Below are 25,452 nucleotides of genomic sequence, written 5' to 3'. Positions count from 1 at the left end.
AAGCCCAGTCATTGACGCCATTATTGCATCTGCATGCCATCTGCAAATAGGTAAAGCACACATCCAGACCTGGTCGAAAGAGATACTGTACAGTGTCTGAGTCATTGTAGCAAAATCTTTTAGAATTACCTCTTCAGCTTTCTAAGAACAAAACTGATTACAAAAAGAATGATATCTTGTACATATTACCCTCAGCTAAATCATTTACAACTATGAATCAGCTTGCGCTCTTAATTGTTACAAACTTCTATCTATAGGTTGAGTAAATATGTAAATGCTATCTATATGAGTATACATTTAGTCGACTGTATAGATATCTTCATATTTAAATGGGGATGAGAACCAAATGGTTCATTTAGACGACAAGCGCACCTCAAGCGGCTCTGATCATCGACTCGAACTCTTCGAGTGGGATGCAGAAAAAACAACTATTCTGAAGCTAGCTCCATTTTCACAAGCCATGGCAGCGCCGTGCATCTCGGGGCTATTTCAGGTGTCCTCTGAGAAAGCTTTGAATATGAAATCGTGGAACCGCCTTGAATACTGTTTCGGATCAACAGCTGATATTGATGTCGGGTCATAGTGAATAGACTTGTATGCATGCTCTAGCTTTTTGCTGATATCATAATCTTGGAGTATATCTATGATTCCGAAATATAACACCACTTCATAAAATTCCCCTGTTGGTTCTCCAATTAGGTGGGAATCATGATCACACCTTCTAACTGTCAGTTCAGCCCTGGCTGGCATGTTTGCACCGAGTTTGATCATGGCCGACCTATGACACACAGCCGTATGTTAAGGACGTAGATTCTTACTTGTTTATCTCACGTTTCATGTGATAAAGAACTATAATTAGCGAAGCATACATGCAGTTTTTGATAAAACTAACAAATAACATTTTCGACAAGAAAACGAAGAAACCAAAGTAGGAATTTTTTTCCAAAACAGAACTTATAGGCACCTGTTTGGATCACAAAGAAACTGGTCCATGTCTACTCTGAGAGGACAAGGTCCAGGAGGACTTGTTTGTCTTGTGTTCTCAGCATCAACAGTACCTTAAATAAAGACAGGATTATCAGCACCGCACCATGCATACAAAAACTAAAGAAAGAATTGTAATATAAGGCAACTAGACTTTAGGATCAACCTTCAGAAAAATGCATATCTCTGGTATCTCTAAAATGTACGCCAACCAAAAGGCTGTAATCCATGATTCTCTCATGTTCAAGAAACTCGATATCCTTATTCGCTTGCCTATATGAAAAGCATGTTTTACATTCATCAACATGAGAGGACTCAATGCTAGAACTCCATAGTGATAATAAGCTCATAATAAAACAGGTTTGGAGACAAAGCAAATTTAAACTACCTCTGAAATTCCAGGAACCATGATCTTGGCAGTCTAAATATGAAATTAAGGTCAAGGTCCTTCAGAGTTGTATACTCATTAATCTCTGCCTCAGGCTTATCAGTCATACGACCATGAGAAGATCCTTTCAGATCAAAACGCCTATGAATAGCATACGTAGAGCAGAATAGATTCCCCATTATAACAAAGCGTACCTGGTTAATTATATACAAGACATACTCAAAATGCAAAACAGAAAATATCGTCTGTCTGACATCATCGCTGTATGACATTACACTATTGTATGGCAGTGATTTCTAACCTTCTTCTGGGAAGTCCCAGTTAATTTGACGCAGTGCAAACCAAAGAATTTGGTAACCAAAGTACTCTCAAAAGAGCGGACATGATTATAATAAGCTGGAAGCATCCTGAGAAGCACCTGTACAAGAATGAGTGATGTAAAAAGTCGGCCAAGGAAATTGGAAATTGTGGTCTTGTTACGGTAAGAAGGTTGGCAAAGGAACAATTCAAAACTCAAAACCTACCTTTACTTCAGCCTTCTTCATTGTCTTAATCATGTATCGATCGTCATTTGTGAGGTAGAAGAAGCTTCCACTCTTACCAGGAGATGAAAGTTCCCGAAGGGCGTCATTCCCACAGAGTGATATCATGTAATCAGCTGCATCAACCTTGAAAAGTTTGCGGAGCGTCCTATTCAATGCATTTCACAATAATATCTATAAACAAGCCCATAAAAGATTTGGAGAATGAACCAAAACTGTCATTTATCATGAACACAAAGGCAAAAGTTGCATGTTTGAGGGCCTAACCTAAACACCACCGGGCAGTAATCCTTCCATTTGAAATCACAAGATTGGTGTGGGGGTGTATATTTTGATCCTTCAGGAGGGAACTTTGTCCATACTTTTTCTTTGGGGTCAAAGGCTGATGTCTTCAGATCAAGTGTTGTTGGACCTTGTTTTCCTACAGCATATCTGTTCCACCATGCCAAGCAAAAAAGTGGTGACAATTCTGCTCAAAGGAAATAGTAATTATGAAATTGTCATCTAGCCAAGATGTATAAATTACATTATAAAAGTGGTCCAACACTGCTTCTTATGACAATTCAATTTTGGTATGACCAAAATTCAATCTTCTTTCCCTAGCATGGAATCAGTGTCATAAAAATGGTCCAACACTGCTTCCTATTAGAATTTAAAGGAGATCCGTGTAGGTCTCTAAACCAAGGGAATAGAAACCAATCAAATGAAACCTCTATACTTGCTAAGAATAAGGTTTTCTTTCTTTTTTTTTGCAATATGAGACAAAACTAGCACTTTCCGCTTACCATTTTTATTTTGCCTGACATGCAAATACATGCAAGGTGATCGAATTAGCTATAGAAGAAGAACATAGACCATCTATGATAGGTAAGAAGACACAAGAAGAATTTATCACAGAATAAGATCATTCTATCTCAGAATTGACTCTGTTTCCAATTATATCAATTCGTACCAAAATCCTACCAAACCACCACAAATCAAACCAACGACGGGTGGAAATTTACCTGATCCCAAGCTGTAGATTGAGCATGAGCTCGTAATTCTTATGCCCCTTGGATATCGTCTCCCCCTGCTTCTTCACCGCCGTCAGCGGCGGCCACCTTCTCTTCTCCCCCTCATCCACTCCCATCCCCGCGCTCAGATCCTCCTCCACCTCTCTCCCACCACCCACCGCCGGCTCCGCACTCCCATTAACAATGTCGCAAGTTATATCACCGTCGGACTCCCAGATGCAAATCCGATCAAACCCCTTCTTTCCCGACCTCACTGTCAACCAATTCATTGTCTTCTGCGACGGCAGGATTGAGACCGCCTCACCTGCTGACACCTTGCATTCGGGCAGCTCCGTCGCAAACACCTGGCGTGGGTCCCTTGCAGTCGGTGATGATGAAGCGATCGACGGGTAATACGCTCCTTTTTGCCTCACTTCGCCGGATTCCTTGCTCCACTCCCCGACGTAGAGGCTTCCGTCCGCCCAACGGAAGCTTCCGCTCCCCCGCGGCGATCCTTCCTCCCACCCGCCGTCGTACTGATTCCCATTAGCCCAAACTAGGGTTCCCCGGCCGTGGATTACTCCGGCGCGCCACTGGCCGATGTACTCGGTGCCGCTGGACCAAACGTATCGGCCGTTTCCGTCTTGGAGGCCGGCCTTCCATTCGCCGGCGTAGAAGTCGCCGTTGGAGTAGGACTTCTTCCCGGTGCCATGCTTGAGGTTCATGGACCAGAGGCCGCGGTAGGTGTCGCCGGAGGCGGAGACGAAGGCGCCGAAGCCGTGCATGAAACCGGAGAGGAACTCGCCGTCGTAGGCGGCGCCGGAGGACCAGGAGAATTTTCCTGAGCCGGTAGGCTTGCCATGCCTCCACTCACCCTCGTAGACGCATCCGTCAGACCAGAGGTACTTGCCGGTGCCGTGTGGCGCGCCGGAGCGCCACTCGCCGGAGTAGAAGTCGCCGTTGGGGAGGAGTCTCTCGCCGGAGTAGCTGATACCGGTGGCGGAGGTACTGGTGGAGTCGTTGTCGTCGGCGACGGATGAGGTGGTGGCGGACGAGGAAGGGGTGTCGTCGCCGGAGGAGGTGGTGGAGGCGGCGTCGTCGGTGGTTGGGACGACGGACATGGGAGTGAAGATGCACACGCGGCGACGTCCGGGTGGGTGGGGAGGGTGTGCTTGCTGTTGGGCCTTCCGCACGGTGGACTCCCACGCCTTGGCGCGGTGGTGCTCTTTGTACATTATATATATACTCTTCCCTTCTCTCTACTCCCTATACTTCTCTTCTCCTCTCCTCCTCCTCCTCCTACCACCCATTTCTCCCAAGGATGCTTCTCTCAACAACACAAAGAAGAAGGAGAGAAAGAAGGCAAGGCAAAACAAGAGACAGAGAGAGAGGAGGAAGAAGAGAGACGAGAACGAGGCTGGAGAATGAAAGGCAGCACCTGGCGTTTCGCTTTTCTTTATTTTATTTTTTTTTTATTTTTTTTTCTTTTTGTCGATTATTGCGAAAGGGCTAAAAAGCAAAAAAGCCCAAAAAAGAATGGAATGGAACAAGGCTGCCTTTTTTTTTAGTTTCCTGTCACTATTTTCTTTCAGTATTTCCTTTTTGCGAATCACCACCTACATTTTAGTCTTAATTACAAATGAAACCCTTCTCTCTTCTTTCCACGGGTATGGAGGAGGACAACCAAGGGAGGGTCAGTCTAATTTTTTACTTTTTTGGGGATTGTCATGGCTAATGATTCTCGTCCTCTTGCTCCTAGATTGGCTAACAGCCCCAAAGCTCTCCTACAAATGGAAGGAGGGGGTAGCAAGGCAACCCCTACTTTCATGGGTTCCTTTCCTTTTGTCTCTCTCGTAGACTTTGAGGGTGGAAATTGCAAGAACTCTTGGGTACTTATTAGTAATATAATTTGATTTCTCGAGGTAAAGTGAAAAAGGGAGAGGTATACATGCTTATATCTTAAACCACTAATGGTTGTGGCTGGTTTGACCGGTTCAACGCATCCCGGGTTGCACGCGGTGTTGAGGCCTTACCCCCAACAATATCAATGGAGTTATGTTAGCTCTTAAATGCATATCAACGCATAAATTATATATATCTAATAATTTTAAATATATATTAAATATGTGCAATTGCGATGAGAACGAATAATATTTGTCACTCTTTTAATACAAATTTTAGTATTTATTTACATCCCATTAGCATATATAAAGTAATTTTGAGTCTACTTTTTTATTTAGACTCATCTTAGCTCCAATTGAGCCGAGCCTGATTTTAAAAATATTAAAAATTTAACAGTACCTTAACTATATAAGTGGTATTGAGATTGAGATTTAAATCCAAAACTATTCATACAATATAAACTCATTTTACCATCGGAGCATAATTCCGTTAATAAAGATGTCTCACTAATTACCTATACACAAAATTCCATGTACCTTTATAATCCTCTCATGAGAGATAATAATTATACATCAACAGTATTGTTCGACAAATTCATAGATATCTGTGGCAACGATGTCCCTATCATTTGGATACTCACAATTCGACAGGGGAGATAGAAATCTTAGCTTAATACTGCCAAAAGATGAAACAAAACTAGTTTGCAGAACCTCTAAAACCATTGCCAATTCAAGCGATTGTTTTGCTAAAAAGGATCAAATCACGAGGATGCAGGAAAGGAAGTTACGCAGGTAGTTGCTAATAAGAACAAACTTACCAAATTCTTGGTAAGTTGGTATCAGTTAAAGATAAGAGAGATGGCCAAGTACTAACTATGTCTCTAGCAATTTAGTTCCATTTCTATCATATTCATATATAGGTAGGAGAGATCTTTCATATGCACAGATCTCTCTACTGTTGGGAAAATTGACATGAGGAAGTAGAAGGTCTGGAATAATTTATCCCAATGCATGAACCCCTCTTCTATAAATTAATATAGTATCAGAGGTCACCCCTGCAGCCAAATAGTTGGGCCTTATTAGCTTATAACAAAGGTTGTGGGATTGGTCAAATAATTTAATTTATATGTTAAAAAATATCAGCTCTTTTGTCTAGTCTATGATTAATTTAAGACTCATGATATATATATATACACATAAGGGAAAAAAAAAAGTAACATTATTTCAAAACATAAGTTTTGAATATGTTTCAAATATAAAAAATTTATAATATTTAAATTAAATTTATTTTTTAGGTCTATTAAAATATGTCAAGCTATAAAATGAGGTACTCTGAGAGGTAACAAAAATAATACCTTTCTGTATCATAAATATATTACCGTGAATATTAACTTAACCATTGGAATGTAAAGAAGCAATTACCTTTTGGCAAAGCAAAGCCAAGGCTTTGGTTTCTCATATCCCTTTCTTAATTACATCACGAGAAAAAAAATAAAATAAAATAAAAAAATTGGCACCCACTCTATGATAACTACCCGTGAAGGTGATGAATTTAGCATCTTGGACACGCGTCTCAAGTACTTTCTGTTCCCTTAACACTCGTGGCATGCTTCGTTAGAGATAATTCTTCTACTCAATAATTTGCTTCTATTCATGAAGTTGGAATTTATAGTTCAATTAAAGAAGAAAACTAATAAAATGGTGTTGATTTATTAAGTTGTATGTCTATCTCAATAATTTGCAAGATAGCATATGAATGAGCACTGTTTGCAAGTAATAGATGTTTGCTACTTGTTATTACTAACATTGTTGTGGGTCACCGGTGTCTCATTGTGAAAAATCTAGGCTAATACTAATATGAATGGAAAGACTTTTTACGACCAAAAAAAAAAAATAATAATAATAATAATAAAACGGATTTACGTGGAAAACCTAAATCCGAGTAAAACATATGAATCTCCTCACTAGGACTAAGTTAATCACTTAAATAATATAGCAAATGCAATAAATAACTACTTACAAGCTATTTGCTAAATTCAAGTTTATTGCTCGCTAGATCCTACGATAGATTACTTACAGTAAACTAATCCCTGTGACTCCGTCGGGGGAGGCCGTGCCGAATATTGATTTTGAAATAAAATTGATAAACAGCAAGAGGTGGAGATAGATCTATGAAGTTTACAATGGAGGCTTACATATTTCTAACTCTAATCCTATTTCTTTCTTCCCAGTGTTATCTATCCTTGTAAAGGGGAGTCAGATCCGGACTAAGAGTCGTATTCGTGGTCGATCTACTCGTTACCCGCCAATTTTGGAGTCGCGATTCTCTGTCTCGACAGCAGTAGTTTTCACGGATATCGAACAAAACTGTGTCAATGAATCTCGAGACAGTTACTTATTGCAATGAAGAATGTATTAGAAATGATGCTAAGATAACCATTTCTGCATAGGCATTCGAACGCCCGATAGCCCGTTTGAACGCCTTGGATAAACTTGTACCCTATCTTTTTCTATGCTACATCAAACTCACCGAATCCAATCTGGCTATGCTTCAAGCAAAACCATCTGAATGCCCAATAACTTCTTCTGTTTGTCCGACAAATGCGTTTGAACTCTACTAGGGCCTGTTTAAACGCGGCAGCAAGGTGAACTGTACCTCAGGGCTCAGGGATAGGCATTGGAACACCAAGGGGGTCCGTTATAACTCCACACACAAGCTAGTTTTTTTGTTCCTTGAGCAAACACGTTTGAAAGCCTTAGCTTCGGTTCAAACGCCCTCTTGAAATCATTTATCTTTTGATATATTAGATCTCCATTGTCACGCTCTCTACAAGATATTCTTACACATTCCATATTTGTTCAACTGAAAAATCCAACACAATCAACTGCAAGCTAGGCAGAGGACCAATCAGGAAATGGCAGCAGAGCAGCATCCAACGAGTAACTTGAAGAAACAAGGCATATTCTACTCTTGTGGATTGGTATGTGATAGCGATGGATTTGAAGGCATGAACGTGATGCTGTCGCAAATTCCTACTAGTGGATTGGCTCTCAGTAGAGCCCAGAAAGTGCTCTTTGTTTGCTGAGATTGTGAACACGCCTTAACAATGGGGGTGGGCTCCACTGCTCTATCCTTTTGTCTCCTGCCTGTTTCCCTTTTGCACCACACCCTCCTCTTCCCCCCCTTTCCTATCTCTCACACTAACTTGATATTCTTTGCCTGCCAAGAGAGGGAGAGAAAAATAAGTGGGTTAAAGCCTAGGTAGGAGGTTAATTAGAGGGAAACATAGCCTATTATTTTAGCAACTTCCAGCCATGTCAAGTTGGAGATGATTGTTTGCTTTAGTGGCAACTGGGTCTATATTTCTTTAGAAAAAGGTAAATCTTGAGCCCAAGCATTATATCTTAGTGGTTGGATTCTATCTGCTCATAGAATTGATATTTGATCACAGAAAATTATGTATCGAAAAAGGTTAGTCCTTTTTTTTTTCTTTAAGTTTTATGGTAAGAGATATGATGTTCAACTCCTATATATTTTATAAGCCTTTAATGAATGGATATCAATTAACTCAAATCTGTCAACCTTTGAGAGAAGACGTTGGACCGAGCTTCTTTAGGTGTGGGTTATAACAACTAACAAAGTTTAAAACTTGATTTAATTAAGAAGGAAAGAAAAAGGCCTACCTAACTGGATGACGAGGTGGGCATTGTCGTTTGTCGAGTATAGGAAATAAGTGACGGGAATTATGATATTTAGGTGATGTACTCTCACATCGTGCCATGATGTGAAGCTCCATATGTTTGATTAGCTCCAACTTAGCTACAAGATGTAAACATTCCAACTTTTTTTAGCGGAGCAAAATTGTTTAGTTGTTAGAGGTATTTATGTGAATACTATCATCAGTTTTGCATGTGTAATCTTATAGTTACTTTTTAATAATATGTAACATTTAAAACCTTTTAAGCATCCTTGCCAAGATAAAAAAAATATATTCATATAAAAACAATGTGCTATCAGAGATATTCATATAAAATATAAATTTTAGAGAGATACAAAGGATTTTAGAAAGGCATGTATGCGATAAAAAAAAAAAAAACCTCTTTCTACTTATAATGATCTTGAATAGGGCCGTTCACAAACACCAGCAATGTCACATACTGTTTTCCACTGTCTAGAGCTTATTCAGATCACATTTCTTCACAGAACCAATATTAAATTGCATTGCAGAGAAGCATCTCTTAAAGTCCAGTGGTGGTGAAAGGAGTTACATTAGATACACAAATGATTCGATCACTCCATGTCGAAGTGATTATGAAAGGGAAACTTATCAGGACTAAAGATACAAAATTTACATTCTCATGAAGGGTTTTACAGAGGAAAAATAAGCAACAACCAGATCTGTTCACGTAAACCAACATCAAAACAAGGGATATAGAAGCAGATGACTTGATTCAAGGATATACAAATGGCAGTTATAGACGTCTCTCTCATCTTGGGCTGTTCCACGGAGGTGACGACTTGTATAAGAATCCCTGTGAAGCTGCTCCATGACTCAAATCAAGACTATGGAGTTGTTCCATTAGTTGTGATCTCCGCTCCTTGAAGAAATCAAGACGGGTAGTGAGTTCTACGAGAGTGGAGGATGCCACTGATGGTTGCCTTGGATATCCTACACCCTGAGATAAAAACTCAGCTTGGCTTTCATTCACCTAAAAGTACTCAGGTGTGTGAAACGTGGCTTATCCTTACCTCACTTATTTTGGGGGTGGTAATACTCATAGCAGAATTTGCTTCCACTGACATGCTGGTCGATGCCTCCATGCCTCTTGATTCACTTGCACATGTATCTAAAGAATTTTTCCGAGAAAGCTGCTTCAAACTAGCATAGGGTAACACTTGCTGTTTGATGCTCCTCCAATCTGCTCCTGATGAGTTTTCCTGTTAATAGTTTTAACCATTAGTCATTCGGATTCGAAACAAGCAATGCTTAGCCATCTGTTCGCTTGTTACAAATTTACATATCACATGCAGATACTTTTAACCAAGTATATACTGCTCATAAATAAAGACCACAAGGGGCATTGTATAAACAAATTGCAAACTACTGTAAAATTGATTAAGGCAACAAAAGGATGGCAAACTTTATAAAAACCTGACCTTTGAAATGCCTTTAATTTGTTAACCAACGCTTAAGCCACTGATATTCACATCACATCTTTAAAGTTTGAACCATATTATTATGTTCACAAGATGTAGAAATAATAAAAACAATCAATGACAAAAGAAATATGACTTCTCTAGTGTACACAATAATTCTAGTTGTGGAAATTGTTCATATTACTGCAACCTGCAACAGCAGGGTGCATGTCTCTAGTCTGAACAAGGCAAACTAAATGATGCCCTCACCTAAAAGTAGTAATGCTTGAATTTTGGGACAACAAGATGATTTAGACACTACTGATACAAAGATACACCCAAAGCTATATGTCTGAAACTTTCTTTGCTAAAATATCCATTTTTAGAAGTAAAAAAAGCAAGAGAATTGATTGAACAAACATACCACACTTCTTTGCTTCTTTTCTTGGTTGCAGAAAGCAAGGCTCATGTCAAAATCTTGTTGAACAATTTTCCTGCAGCATATTGAACCCCAAAAGAAGTGCATTACCAAGATAAAATGTTAAGAAAGACCTGGGAAACAATATAATTTCTTCACACAAGCAATAAACAATAGCACCATGCATCTGTATTGACGAGAAAGAGAAGTGCAGAATTAACATCAATTGCCCATACAGATATATTTGAATCAGCCATTTCCCTCTTATAGAAAAATATAACAAGCACATGATAATTAATTCACAAATGGTAACAAAATTGTTCAATGCAACTAAGCTTGTCCAAGTGAGTACATGTAAAGGACTCTATTTTGGTCACAAGGAATTAATTTGAGACAGCTATCAAGTTTGTTCTCAGGGTACAGACTCATCCCAACTTGAGAAATACATGACCAATTATGGTATAATCAGCATACAACTATAGAAACATGATAATACAAGTCACCCATCCTCTAAAGCAACTGTATTGCTCACTTCTCTTTCAATCAGCAATCTAGCACCTTCACTATAAAAGCTAAATTTAAGCCAGGGCAGTCCCATTCAAGATATTCTAGGTTGACTGAAGTCACTTAAGCCAAATCAAAAGGATGGTCACTAATGTATTTATAAGGCTAAATTATACTTTCACCCCTTGTATTATCATTCAACATTTTATTACACCCTTGAAGAATATAAGAATATTCATAGTTTTCTTGACAAATGTTATTCTCTGGTTGTCAACATAACACAACCCTCTTTTATCTTTGTTTAGGACAGGCTACTGAAAGATTACAGTGAATGTGCATTGGCAAATTTAAATAGAGACAACTGGAGAAAAAGGATCCAGATAGTCGAACCCAAATAGTTGGGACTAAAGGCTTGGTTGTTGTGATTGAAAGGAATAGTTAACCTAATTTTGTAAATTCAAATGCTTCAGGACCTTTGACAAATCCACAAACCCACAAATCCACAAGTTGACGTGCAGATTTTAGCAGCTTAAGAAAAGATACCACAAAAGCTCCCATATGCATTAGTCACTAAAACAAATGATAAACCTTGTGAAAACAATGCAAACATGCCATGATATTGTGAATTCTATTAGACACATTCACACGTCTCTGAGGAAAAAAAAAAATATTGGTGTGAACAAACTTAGCAGAACAATAGATGAGCTACAATAGTCCGAATATCTTACTGTTGTGAACATGCCATGAAGTTTAGAATTCTATTTCACATTCACACAAGCCTCTTAGAAAAACATGAGCCATTCAGTACAAATTGGATATATTGGTGTGAACAAACGTAGCAGAACAATAGATGAGCCACAACAGTCCGAATATCTTACTGTTGTGAAGTTTGAGATGGAAGGTGCTGATAGCGATCATTTGCATCAGTAAAAGATTGATGGTGATGTTGGCGCTGCTGGTTAAGTTGGAGGTGGAGTTCAGCAACCTTCTGCTTCAACCTTGCTACATCTGCTTCAGCAAGTGCAATCTCCTCGAGTTCTGCCCTTGTCTTTAAAGAGATATAAACATAAGGTTGCATACACCGACTCCCAACATAATAACATTAACAGAAAAATGGTAGTGATCAAGCAAAATATAGACCTTCGAATCCATAGTACGAGAGCTAGAAAACTGTCCAGAAGACATGCTTAACCCAACCTCCAGTGCAGCTCTAAGATCTCTCTCAGCTTGTAATTGCTCTTGCAGTCTTGAGACCTATAAGAGTCAACCACAGAGTACAAGGGACATTGTTTGAGTTAAGCATATAGTTACTTAAGTAAATATTTCCTACAACACAAGTGCATTATACACAAATAATCTGAATAAGTACAGTCTGTGCACATAACGTTTCTAGAAAGCCTTAAAAATTTATCTCTTAGGCTATCATGTTTCAACCCTCTCAACGGCCCAATGAGACAAGCACGCTTTAACCAAGTCCAAGGCTTACAACTAAGCATTTTTAAGATTTTCAGACTGGCCACGACCTGTATATCTCTTTTGATGTAAATACAAATAAGCTGATGAATTATTTACAAGCATTGTGTGACTTGTTAGACCTTATAACAGTGTCAACCTTTATAAAGCTCAATACTCCAAACCTTTTAAGGCTATCAAGAATATAAATAAACAAAACCCATATTTGCAGGTAATGGTGTATAGTTTAACGGAGCAGAATAACATTTGCATACATCTTGCTCTAGAGCTAACCGGCGCTCATGCAAAGCCTGCTTTCTTCTTTCCAAACTTGCTTGCAAAATAGCATTGCCTTTGGCCTGAAAAAGCCATTTTCAAATTGAGGCAGTAAGAAATCAGCCGTAACAAGGGAAGCATAAATGCATACCTCTTTCGCAATCCTAATCTGTAGGTCATTCTTTGTGATCTCAAGCCTTTGAATAGCAAGCCTATAAAATTAGAGAATAAGCTATAGTGAAAGCTAAAACTGAGTAGAAATAATTAAGACATTTTCTTATGAATGACCGCTGTCTTGAAATGATTTAAGTCCTCAGATAATGATCGTCCTCCCATTTTGAAATAAACAAACACAATTAGACAGTTATCAATCTAGACTAAGTTAGATATGTAAATTTCCAAGCATATTGACGTATTAAGTTACGGACCTAGACTATGAACGCACATGTCACAAATTTCAATTTTCATCATTACCACCACATTGCCTTTTCCCAATAATAAGAGGGCTACGCTAGAACACAAACATGAGAAGGCTAAGTTAAGAATATCATTGCACTATTGGAAGAAAAGTGATGCATTCATATCATATAGAATGTGTATAAACACAAAAACATTAAAAACAAATCTATTCATTTCTTCCCCTAACAAAAATTTAAGAATATCATTGCAGATTTGCTTTACTTTTATATTTTACGAACTGAAATCATCATAACATGGATAATGCACTCACTGTCCCTCGTAATTCATAAATTTATAATGTATCAGCTAAGGAAATGCACCAGACACAAGGACAACAAACATCAGAAAACCATAATATCAATCAACAGGTTCAATAAAATTATGTTTTGGTTGCATATGCACAAAATAATATTCTACAAGAAAGTGAAGAAACGGGAAAAAAAAGATACTTACTCTTCTTCACCAGATGAATCAGCTGAATCTGATGGATGGTTTTTTCTGGCCTACAATACAAGATGAAGATCAAAATCACTTTGAGGACTTATACTGACCATTCCATACTCCATATAGAAGCTTCTTTCTTGAATTGATTGTAAATGTCAAGTGACTTACAGTACTGCGGCCCCAAAAATTACTATGTTTAACATGTGTAAGTGATCCATTTAGTTTGGCTTGGTGTCTGTCCACAAAATATTCAGCTCCATGACCTGGGAAAGAAATTCCAGGATCCAAGGAAGATAGGATCTCTCCCATCGACAGGGGAGTCTCACGGATAGGCAGCAGACCAGGCATACTGTTTTCAGCCAATGTCCTCTCGTTGTTTGTCGAAACAAGTTCATTAACATGAGCTTGTGAACCTTGAGCCAAATCCGGTTTTGCTGCTGAAGTTTGATTATCTCTAGGGATTTCAGTATCTGAATCATCACCAGCAAACACCTGCTTTCACATAGGAACACGTAAATTTTGTTGTAAATGGTAACAGAAATAATGAAAGCTTTCTTCAGGCAGTATAGCATCACAAATAAAAACATAAAGCCGACCTTCATGAAAGCAGATGACATTATTTAGGGGAATAAAGCAAGTTATTATGTCATTTTATAAGACAATAAAAGAGAAAATGGTACAGAAAACCAAAATTCCAATTGAAGTGTACCTGAAGTAGGATGAATTTGAAAATAACTTATCTATCACGTGTCAAACAGCAGTTAACTTCCATTACTAAAGACTGGACCTATAGAGACAAACTACAAAATTGATAGAGCAGTGAAAACATCTTGGAACACATGAAAAGCTAACCTTATAGTCATAAAGGTCCCCGCCAGAATATCCACTGCTTTCACTAAGCTTTCCACTAAGTACTCGTTCTGCATCATCATCCATTTCTGGATCTACATCATTTTCTGCATCATGATATCCATTATCTTTCACATCTGTACTTCCATCATCTGTTGACTCTTCACTGCCACTGACTTCCACTTGAGAGTCCGGTGACACAGAGCAACTGTGTAGATTATCATCCTGAGTAAAAGCAAAATTATGTTATCATGAAATTAACAGTTCAAGACAGAAGTAACTTTACCAATAACCATTAGAACAAACACAGTTCAGAGAATGTAGATAAAAAGTAAACAACTGCTGAAGTGCAAACAGATGTTCTGACACCTTTGTAAGTAGCCATGCAAAATAAGTGAAGAAAAGTGACCAAACAAAATTGGTTCTTATGTTGGATATATTGTGGGTGACCTATCAGCCCAAGGGAGAAAGCAAAATCAAGCTGCATATTGGAGTTTATTATGAGAGCCATCAGATCCATCATATGGACACATCACTCAATTTTGCCATATCCATAGTTGTGATATAGATTATAGACCAAATGACATAAGGTTAGCATTTGAATATAACTTAGCAAGTCAGGTGCATGTATACGTGGGAAGAATATCAAAGATGATTCTGACATGTTTAACTGTGAGTATATGGTGCTACCAATAAAAAAAGTCATTCAAATACGCAAAAAGTAAGACACAAAAGATAGAAGACCAACATATATGAGGCTAATAGAAGTTACAAAAGTAAGAAAGACATCAGAATCCTTCCAGTGAAGAAAATTATGCGATATAGAACTATATGGAACTGTACATGTGCTTTCTTAAATTACAAACATCTTCAAGCTACTTGTGTAATAATTTGTGATCAAGGACAAATTTCCTGTATCAATATTTCACAACTTTTTCAATACTCGTTGATAACTCGGACAAGCATCTATTTACTGATGAGCTTATGCCTTATAGGCTTATATCACCCATGATCTATATGTCCATGAGAGGTCTGTAGCAATTGGCAAACATATTCTGCATCCTGATAAAATTAATAATGAATTATTTGATTATTTCTAACAAATACCAATACCATCACTCGTTCGATAAGAAACAGTGTCATACTACAAGCGTCTTGAGAAGAAAAAAGCAATTTCTTTGGTTGGTTAATGAAAAAAATCAATCAAATAAATTTAAAGAGCATAACAAAATAATGTAAATAAAATGTTAACCTGTCAGCCCGCAAGAATCTTACATCAAATATATTCTCATACTGCTCTAGGAGTGTTGTGATTATAGCTTGAGCGTTGTTGGCAGCATTTGCTGCAGCAAGAAGCTGAGCAGAATTATCCCCATTCACATCAAAGTCGTCCATTTCACATTCACCAGCCAAAAGTGGACGCAGCAAAAGAGGAGCCATACAAGCAGCAACAGCCGATGGGGTCATTCGATTTTCAGCAGTGTGTGAAGCAATTGCATGCATCATCTTCAAAATCCTGAGATGCAAAAGTACTGAAGATTAAAAACCGTACCAAGTTTCTTCAAAAAGAAAAGGACCAATAGACAAAGGGCAGTAAAAAGATATTTCAGCAATAGTTAAAATAATAGAATCATTAGCAACACTAAAATGAAAGCTCCTTGCAAAGTGAGGCATGGCACACCATATCTGCCATGAAGTTTCTGAGGCGGTTTCATGAGTTTTATTAGCACATGAAAAATAAAACAGCATAAAAATGTGAATTTAACTCTAGCCTAGTAATTATTGCAGTCTAACAGAATCAAAAAACCTTGGACCTGCCAAATAATGCATATGCAACAAAAAGACATTGTAGAAATCCTTCTAATAGTTTGACCTGTCCTCAAAGCAACAATAATTTTGGACAAGCGAATCTGGACAATTTATTCAGCTACTAAAGTAGTTATGATAATCACATTCAATGGAAACGTTTACTCCATTTTATCTAGACTTACTCCCATGCTTGATAATTTGAGAAGATTTAAACAGGAACAAAGCCATTTTAACAAGACCATTGCTCACTGTGAACAAGTTGAACTCTTAGCATCACAAATCTCTAGCACTATTGCTTCTCAGCTCATTTCTCACTAGGTAACACAGAAGAAGGAAGTTTCACATAATAAAATATTAGGATGTTATCATTCTATTATCCGTAAGGTTATTACTCATTCTTGTTATTCATGCAATGAGCACGCTTGGTTTTATCTGTGTATTACAAATTGTAGAACTTATATTTTTAAATCATGATTTACGGATGATGATTTTCACTTGCTATTGTAGTTATATAGAATGGGTTTACCCACTGAGCTAAAATATTAACTTATCTTAATATTTCAAATAATAATCAGCATGGTGAATGAACACGGTGCACTGGAACTCCTTTTTCCAGCACTTTGAACTTTTTTTTTTCAAAATCTCCACTTAGGCCTCAGTTTTTCCCTTTTTCTATCATATCTGTTATCCACACAGTTAACTTCTTACAAACACTTTCAAAATTTGAAGCTCCATGACATCATTGTTTTACATTCCTAGTATTAGTATATTCAAAAATTTATGTATGTAACTTAGAACAGAATTAAAGAAAATAGAGTGAGGCGCAGTAAAACAAGAACTTAAAAAAAAAAAGAATTAACCTCTGCAATAACCGTCGATTTGGTTCCGGAAATGTCTCCAATATGGCAGAACGCATAGCAGTAATGCGATCTTCCTTGGGTTCCAGCCCTTAACAAGTAAGAATCAAGGTAGACAATAAGACAATAAGGTAGACAATACGCCATTGCTAGTAAAAAATGATGCCAGAAGTGTTTTTGATATAAACTGAAACACAAACTGTAATCCAGCAAAATATATTAAGGCCAAAAGGACCAAATACCTCACTGTTCTTCAAATAGTGAAATTATGAAGACTACCTATGTATGTGAATAGGACAAAAGCCAAACTATGGCTACCAGCTTTCCCTTGATAGAAATCAACTATCGTTACACAATCAAAGTCAGCTGATAAACATTGACAGCATTTGCAAGATGTCTGAACAAGAAAATATCGGTCTTTTAATGAAAAGGTCCATATGATAAAGTTGGCATTGCTCAGTGGAGTAAGAATACAACCAACTTAAAATTGTTGAATTTGGACTACAAATGAAAGTTCTTAGATCTGTATTATAAATATGAGATCAACTATAGTGATACTTTAATGGTTCTTAGATTAGAACGTACTGATTTGACCCAATAGTGGGGTCATCACCAAACAATAGTGTAGCTATTAGAGATCACCTCCTGCACTTTTTTTCTAGTGATATTCTAATTGTTACAGAGAAAACAGATTCTTCAACAAGAAATAATGTAATTCATACTGGGGCGGATGTCCAGAAATCTCCACAACTCTATGATGTATGATTAACAAGAAACGGACGAGATAAGTCAGTCAGGTTCTTTTGAGAACCGCTTGATAAGCAGGCTTACTATAAGCTTCCAGCAATGCAGTACAGCAGGATGCAGGAACAGGAGAGGACGGCAGCTCCCGGAGAACATGCTACAAAAAGATTATAATATATCAGATTGAGGAGAAAGTAAATCATAACTGCGTATATTTAGTAATCAGCAAGTCGATCATCTGGTTAAGAGGTAAAAATCACCTTGACACAGTCACCAACAACATGAGCATCCTCATCTGCTGCAAACTCTGCCCTACCTGATGGAAGAATAAATGATGCAGTTTATAAACATGCATTGAAAGACTACAGTGTTGTGCTATACTATGATGATAATAAGTTGTCAATATTAAGATGCAAAAATATATAAACTGTAGACAAAGAATAAATTCAATATATTGCAAAGAATCTGAAATCTAAACCTTGCTCATATTCTTGTACTCTCCGGTCAACTTCCTCCACATCAGCTGATTGACGCAAGATTCCTTCCACCTTAGTTCCTGGGGCAGAATATTTGTGCAACCAATTAGTTTGTGCACTAGATCTATTAGCAATGTTCGTATAGCAAGATGTTGCTCATTTCACATCTTAGAGGTTTAAGGATTATAACCAACATATGGATAAAGCCAGAAAAGCATATATCAAGATAATTTATTTGTAATATAACACTATTTTATCAGCAGTACAAGGAACCGTTTGAAACAAACTATAGTTCAATACAACATGGAAGCATCACAAAACTAGTTAGGAAAACCTATCAAAATGCGTCAAGTAATTAGTGCCTACCATATCTCTCCAAAAAGCGTAAAGCTTTTTCTAGGAAAGAAGGTCCGCCATCAATGTCTTCGAGTGCAAGCAGAATTGGCCTGCCAACAACCAGTGATTTGATCGGACGCTTATCTCTCCCTGTATAATATATAGCAAATCAATATTAAATGGTCATCAGTAGATAATATCCACAATAAGAAAGCAACTCCAATTCCTATTATGTCAATTAAAGCTTAATCTTGTTAAAGAGGAACTAACAATGATGGATAGATCCTTCAAATGCATCATTATTGTCGTTACGAAATATTCCATTGTGTCCCATCACAAGAGCAGCATTTGGGGCTTGTGCAAGAGCACGTTCAAGTGCAGTTTTCCATTCAAATAAATCCTCAGATGTCTCTGCCTAAAAGGTACAAAGAAAAGAAAATATAGTCAGAAAGTGCATTATACCGGAAAAAAAGAGAGCAAAAGAACATGAGTTGGCAATGATGTCAAACTCATTTCATCCAAAATGAATACTAAACTAAAAGTACCTTCAGAGTGAACGCACGCCCATCACGCCCATCCGGAAATAAAACAGTCAATAACTTCTTATCTTCCCTAACTACCACACTGAAGATAGATATATAAAAAGAATTTCCTATTATTTTATCAGAAATAAGAAAAAAAGGAACATTCTCAAAAGAAATGTAAAGGTTAGTGAAAAATGTACCTCCCAGAATTATTCAAGTCAATGCCCCCCAAAGTAAGGTTAACTTCGCCACCTCTTTGGGGCAATGCACTCTACAATATCACCAAATAATCATCACATTCCAAGTGCAGAACAACAGAATAGTATATAAGATTCCAAAACCATAAAGAAACACAATTTGACATGCGAAATAGACAGATTTCAACGTGAAACATAACCACCAACAATATGACATAAGAAGTCTGAGAAAAAGGACTCATCATTCATGCAACCTCTGCAGAAAACGACTAAGACCCCGTATTGTTTCCGTTTAAGGAAAAAAAAACTAACGTAGCTATTCTAATTTTTTACTCTGCAAATTATGCCTCTAATCTAGAGTAGGGAAATAGGGTGTTTTGTTAGAAACTAAAATAGTGGTATAATAATTATCTTTGATATGACATAAAATTAAGGTAAAAGTACAAATAAGAAGTAAAAAATTGACTTAAAATACACTTCATTTGACTTGTAGGTATATATTACAGACTTATATATATGTACTGCATACTTGAGTAAGAAATGAGATAGATGAGTGATAGGAGAAAGGAGATAAATAAAAATATTGAGCAAAAACTTTTGATTTGTGAAATAAGATTACTCATAGGTGGGTAGTAAGAGAGAGGAGAGAGGATTTTTGATATGACATGTGAAATAACTTTAGTATTTAGTCAAATCAAGAGTAAAATTATATGTGTAGAATATTTTGAATAGTGTTTATAATCTAGAGTACGAATAATTTAATGTTTGATTACAAATCTAGAGTAGTGTTCTTTAATTTAGAATAGGAAATTCCCTAACCAGGAACCAGATGGGAGCTAATTTTCATAAGGAGATTGAAAGAAAAAAGATTAAAAACCTAAATCAGCCTCAATCCTGACAAGACTCGACCTAACTCGTATTCATGAACTGGATCCAAGACCTAACAAGCCAAGCCCGAGCGCATCAAGGTTTTGGGTTGGTTTGGGTCAAGCCTAAAACACTTACAAAACCTTTTACCTTCTTCTTCCACTCCCCTCTTTGATGGTCATCAACTCACCACCATTCTATCTCCTATTCTCCTCCTCCAATTCCTCCAACTTACTTTCACTCATCTTCCATCCCTCTCTCTTTTTCGCACTCTCCACCATCCATGGTTTATTGTTGAGTTCCACTTGGCTTCTATTCATCGCTTCTCGCTCATCACATTGCTATCAGCACGATTCCTGTGTTGGCGGCATTAATCATGCTGCACCACCCATCTAATGCCAACAAATCCACGACATACCCCTATGAAAGATCTTTCAAGACCTTGGTAACATTGAACATGAATAATCATTTTTTAGTTGTAAATTTTACTGAACGCAGTGTTCCTTATCTTTGTGTTACATACAACCCAACATATTAATTACTATCCTGTAAAATTAGATACAACAAATAATCTCAAATAATTGTATAGCATGACACAAAGATAAATATAGGAATATTTATATTGATTGCAATAAGTACTGACAGGGTCATTTTTGAAGAACACTAGCGAGGTTCGTGTGAGGATAAACCAACGCTTTTTCCATGATTTCCAACCAATTCCTGCAATGTACAAAAAACAAATGGCTCATTGAATAAAAGCAACAGAAAACAGAAATGTCTATAGCTGAAATGGAAATAAATCAATAAGGCAGTGAATCTGAAGAAGATAATTTAATTAATATGCTCAGAACATCAGCAATATCATAAAAGTTTATTTTATTATATGGGATGATTTTTCACTACATTTCCAAGCCGCATAACAGGAGATATGTGGAGATTATTGTAACAGAAAGGTGTTCAAATGGGACACAGCGCAAGAGAAGCATAAAGTGCCATCCAAAAGGAAACTGTTTGCATTCTGAAATAAGTTTCAACCGTAGGTCTAAAAATAGGTAGAAATTAACAACGGACTGCAATTTACCATGCATGTTTGCCGCAATTTCTGTTACTACCGTCTGACACATCCTTGGGACGTAGGCCCAGAGTTACTGCAGAGTGCAGAGCCATGATAGGAAGCACGTCTGAGAGAAGGAACATATTCTTTTGTCCGAAAAAGAAGGGAACCTAGAATTTGGCAAAAGCTAATAGCCCATGAATATGTTGTGTTATAAACATGTATCTGGTATTTTGCAACATGCTTCTGGAAATAATCATCCTAGCCTTTACAAACTCCATTATATAGTAGTCCACAATATTCTATTCCAATTAATCACTGAGTGGATTAATGAGATGACAAACTGCCCTGCCTACTAACTGATAACACTGGCTACCCTTGAATTAGTATGTTAGACACAGCTTCCGATCCGAAGTTGGAGAAGTTCTGAATGAATTACCATGCTGAGTGCACGAGTCCATCATTCCAACATGCCAATTTGACTGATGAATGTGATTTTCAAAACATATCCTATGTATAGAATCTATCAATTGCAAAACAGAATAAGGGAGTAATTTTCTTCATACAAAATATAATTTAGCAAATGAAACTTTACTAAGATTTCTGCTGATCTGGATGTCAATTTACCAAAATGTATAAAAACATTTCTAGATTAACATTTATAAACATATTTCTTTATGATACTTCATCATTATTACCCATATAATACTCATAACAATATATAGGTAACTTCCGAACTTCACTATGATAATTTGTTGATGCAATCTCAGCATTCTTGATAATAATCAGAAATACATTAAGAAGTATCATTCATGTGCACTTCCCGAATCGAAGCAATCCATACTTTGCATTTTCAAAGACAAGTAGCAAAAATAGATTACTGCAGCTGTCCACATATTTACCAGGACAGTGATACTATACACCGACAGATAATTGAATACATGGGAAAAAAATGTATCCATATTTTTCCTAAGAAATAAACCATGCTTGTAAAAAATGCATTTAAGCTTCACAATATTTAGTTACTTCCAGAAAAAAATAAACAAGTAGCTGACCTTTGGATGATATGAAAAGGGGCCCGCTCTTGAAAACCTGTATATGGAGTTGACATCAGACAAAGATACATTCAACAGAAATTTTCAGGCTGTAGCAAGAAATAGTGAACACAAGATCGTCAAAAATACAAGATTCTTTTTCCTGTCGAGTGCTGCCCAACTTTCTATCAGACACTAGGATTTATGATCTGTAAACCTAGACGAGAATCCCATAACAAAGGGAAGCAGTAAGGCTTTCTAATACCGGACAATTAAACAAGACAAACATACCAAAAATTATTTTGGTGTTGTTCAATAGAGGAAAACAACTCCTCATATAGCAGTCATTGATGCTTGAGGCTGCAAATTATGCAAAAGAAGTAAACAGACAGATGCACATACCAGTTTCTGGATTAATCAAAATTTGATTTCCACGATTAGTGATTACAAGTAATAATTAATTTTCTACATGCAATCTGTTGTGAGCAACTTGATAGTACAGAATAATTAACACTGTTTAGCCATGATGCCTCCTTTTAAAGTTCGTAAAAGAAATTGCACCTGTTTAGGCAAGCAATTCTACATTTTGCACCAATGTTCGAGAACTTATCCTCCAAATTTTCAAGAAACTTGCAGATAACACATAATAAGATCTACTGGTTCGAGATTACTAACAATGTACTCATGCAACGACTTCTTGAACACAAGCTCGACAAAAGAACAACTTGAGCGCAGAATGTGTTATCTTTAAACAGACCATACCGTGTTCGACGACACAGCTCGCGGCCGCTCAAACGCCGGCGCAGCGGCTGGAGCCGACGACATCTCACCACGATCTCCGGCAACGAGACGGCTCCCACCAGATCAGGCGCCGCAACATCCCGATCCGCTCCGAACCCTAGAATCGAGTCAAGAGACCAACTCCCAAGAAAAATAGGCCCAAACAGAGCACCAGCATTCGATCGAAACCGCGAAAAGAAGCAACCTCGTCTCAGAAAATGACGGATCGGCCCACCGATCTGGCGTGCGAAGGGGGTTTGGTTAGGGATTGAGTTAGGGTTTTGAAAGCGAAGGACGAGGGGAAGCGAGATGGGATGGATGATGAAAGAAAGAGACACGGGCTGCTCTCTCTCTCTCTCTCTCTCTCTCTCTCTCTCTCTCCTCCAGCTATGGATTCCTATACTCTTTTATATAATCCCAGTAAAAGCTTCTCGGAAAAGATTAAAAGAAGAGGAGAGAGGTAGATCGAGTTACTAATGCCTGCTACTAGAAGAGTGGGATTAGGTGGGCAGGACCGCAGGAAAGAAAAGAACGGGGTTATAAGTACTGTTTTGTTTCATTAAATACGGGATGGTGGATTTATTATATTGACATTTTTATCCTTTTTTTTATATATATATTTCTAACCTACTACAGTGTGCGTGTGCGTGTGAGTGTGTGGAGTGGTGGAGAAGGTGCGGGGGAACGGCTACTTTTTATTTTCCTTCCTGGATCTTTGTCTTTTTTTGAAAAAAAAATAAACAAATTTAAAATTCTCGGAGACAGATCGACCAACTGGTGTTTGGAACTGGCAAGCTGATGTGTCACCTTTAGTTTAAGTTGGAAAAATTATGGGGAACAAAATACGATAACTTCTCTAAATAGATTGGTTTAAATTTTAACAAAATAATAAATAACATTCTACATCTTAATTATATTATAAAATAGTGAGTAATATCTTACCTAACTCAATCATCAAATTAACTTAGTTAGATAACTACATTAAAATACATGGCTATTATCTTTGTACAATTTTGTATCTCATCAATGAGGATGATCTAACTACAAGACTGCACCGACTCTCATTAAGGTCAGTTAATTAAGGTTCCCTTATACGAGTCATCATGGGCCATATAGCCCCTTAATAGAACGGCCCAATAGTAGATACTCCTACGACTAGTTATCAAATAAGAAGAGTATATTGGGTCCTACCAATTGTCGTCAGTTGAGCCAACTCGAACAACGTGCTCGATAATCTAAATGTAGTTGGTGGCTCGAGCCATAATTGAACCAAACTCGATGGGCCAATTAAGCTCTAGGTGCTCATCAACACCTCGGTTGCTTTGCAGGTCAATCAAAAGAGCTGGAGAGAGCTGGATTCCACCATCTTATGTTCCGTTGGGAGATCTGTCAATCTAAACCACCATTTGCATAAATTTAATTACACTCACAAAAAATATAATATAATTTAAAAATAATAGAAATTATTTGATTATTTAGCAATTTTTATTATAGTGAGAGAAAAAAAAATTACTGGCTTCGTTGAACGATATCGATTATAATATTTGTACTCAGTTAAAACAAACTTGGGATGGACAACATTAAAGAATTTAAGTATAAGATGACTGAAGTAGTTAATGAGATTGCATAGCGGCAGAGAGGTTATAACACATGCACACACTCTCTCTCTCTCTCATTAATTTCATTAGTGGGTTGAGAGATGGAGGGAAGAGATGAGGAGAGCGTAGGCCTCTACAGTCGTTGTCGCTGGAATATTGGTTTCGATACTATTATGGCAACATGCCATTGCCCGTCTGTCACTTTGTTAATGAAAGCTATAATAGAGTTCACGTGACAACGAAGGAGCCACTTATGCGAGGGAGGACATGTGACGTGCTACTTTCGTGGGGGAGCAAAGAGATAAAAATTCTGTGACTTTCTATCTTTCTACCCGTCGATGTTATCTCAGTGAATGTTTCTATAGTTTTATTGAAGAAGTTTGGGAGAACGGATAGGATAATATTGGATTCACATTTGAATTTATATTTTTAGTTCCAATACTAATTTTAGAAGTTAGAATTATATTATAACTAAATATATACGAATAATTTTTGAATATAAAATCAGATTTTAAACGAATTATAATTTTTTATTTAGAAACAATTAACATAAAAATATTAAGAGTTTCAAAACAGAAAACTTCTTGCACGTTAAATGCATACAAAATTAGTAAAATTAATATCTATAAATAATACATAATAACATATTATTAGTAATAATATTAATATTTATTATTTAAATAAATAAATTATAAATTATAAATCATTCAAGAATATATGCGGATAAACGAATATCCGATATTCATATTCGAATCTAAAAATTATATTAGATTTGTATCTAAATTTTTTTAACAAAATTATATTTTATAAATTAAATCTAATTTGAATCG

The 25,452-nt window shown here is 37.1% G+C and overlaps 2 protein-coding genes across 3 annotated transcripts; both read right to left on the bottom strand.

The window, feature by feature from the left end:
- Positions 1-93: 93 nt before the first annotated feature.
- LOC140781879 (phosphatidylinositol 4-phosphate 5-kinase 6-like) lies at positions 94-4,342 on the bottom strand. Its single transcript, XM_073128159.1, has 8 exons — positions 2,919-4,342; positions 2,182-2,346; positions 1,897-2,062; positions 1,674-1,790; positions 1,373-1,566; positions 1,151-1,257; positions 965-1,058; positions 94-778 (listed from the first exon to the last, which is right to left on the bottom strand). The coding sequence occupies exons 1-8, from the start codon at positions 4,139-4,141 to the stop codon at positions 490-492; spliced, it is 2,355 nt and encodes a 784-aa protein (XP_072984260.1). The 5' UTR covers positions 4,142-4,342; the 3' UTR covers positions 94-489.
- Positions 4,343-9,000: 4,658 nt separating this feature from the next.
- On the bottom strand, positions 9,001-23,534 carry LOC140781549 (rho GTPase-activating protein 7). 2 transcript variants are annotated; one of them, XM_073127566.1, is made up of 22 exons: positions 23,007-23,534; positions 22,266-22,302; positions 20,800-20,876; positions 19,293-19,363; positions 19,114-19,192; positions 18,839-18,983; positions 18,599-18,718; positions 18,235-18,312; positions 18,017-18,072; positions 17,844-17,913; positions 17,016-17,103; positions 15,622-15,862; positions 14,350-14,571; positions 13,666-13,989; positions 13,507-13,556; positions 12,746-12,806; positions 12,594-12,677; positions 12,007-12,120; positions 11,745-11,914; positions 10,369-10,438; positions 9,558-9,746; positions 9,001-9,484 (listed from the first exon to the last, which is right to left on the bottom strand). In XM_073127566.1, exons 1-22 carry the CDS (start codon positions 23,067-23,069, stop codon positions 9,296-9,298), a joined length of 2,598 nt encoding a protein of 865 aa, XP_072983667.1. In that variant the 5' UTR covers positions 23,070-23,534; the 3' UTR covers positions 9,001-9,295. The 2 variants fall into 2 exon arrangements, with proteins under 2 accessions (XP_072983667.1, XP_072983668.1); XM_073127567.1 differs by having other exon boundaries at positions 9,001-9,477.
- Positions 23,535-25,452: the final 1,918 nt, after the last annotated feature.

Source organism: Typha latifolia, chromosome 2 (assembly GCF_019914945.1).
Source record: "Typha latifolia isolate L0001 chromosome 2, TyphaL0001v2, whole genome shotgun sequence".
Lineage (NCBI taxonomy): Eukaryota > Viridiplantae > Streptophyta > Magnoliopsida > Poales > Typhaceae > Typha > Typha latifolia.
This window is presented reverse-complemented; position numbering and strand designations above follow the sequence as displayed.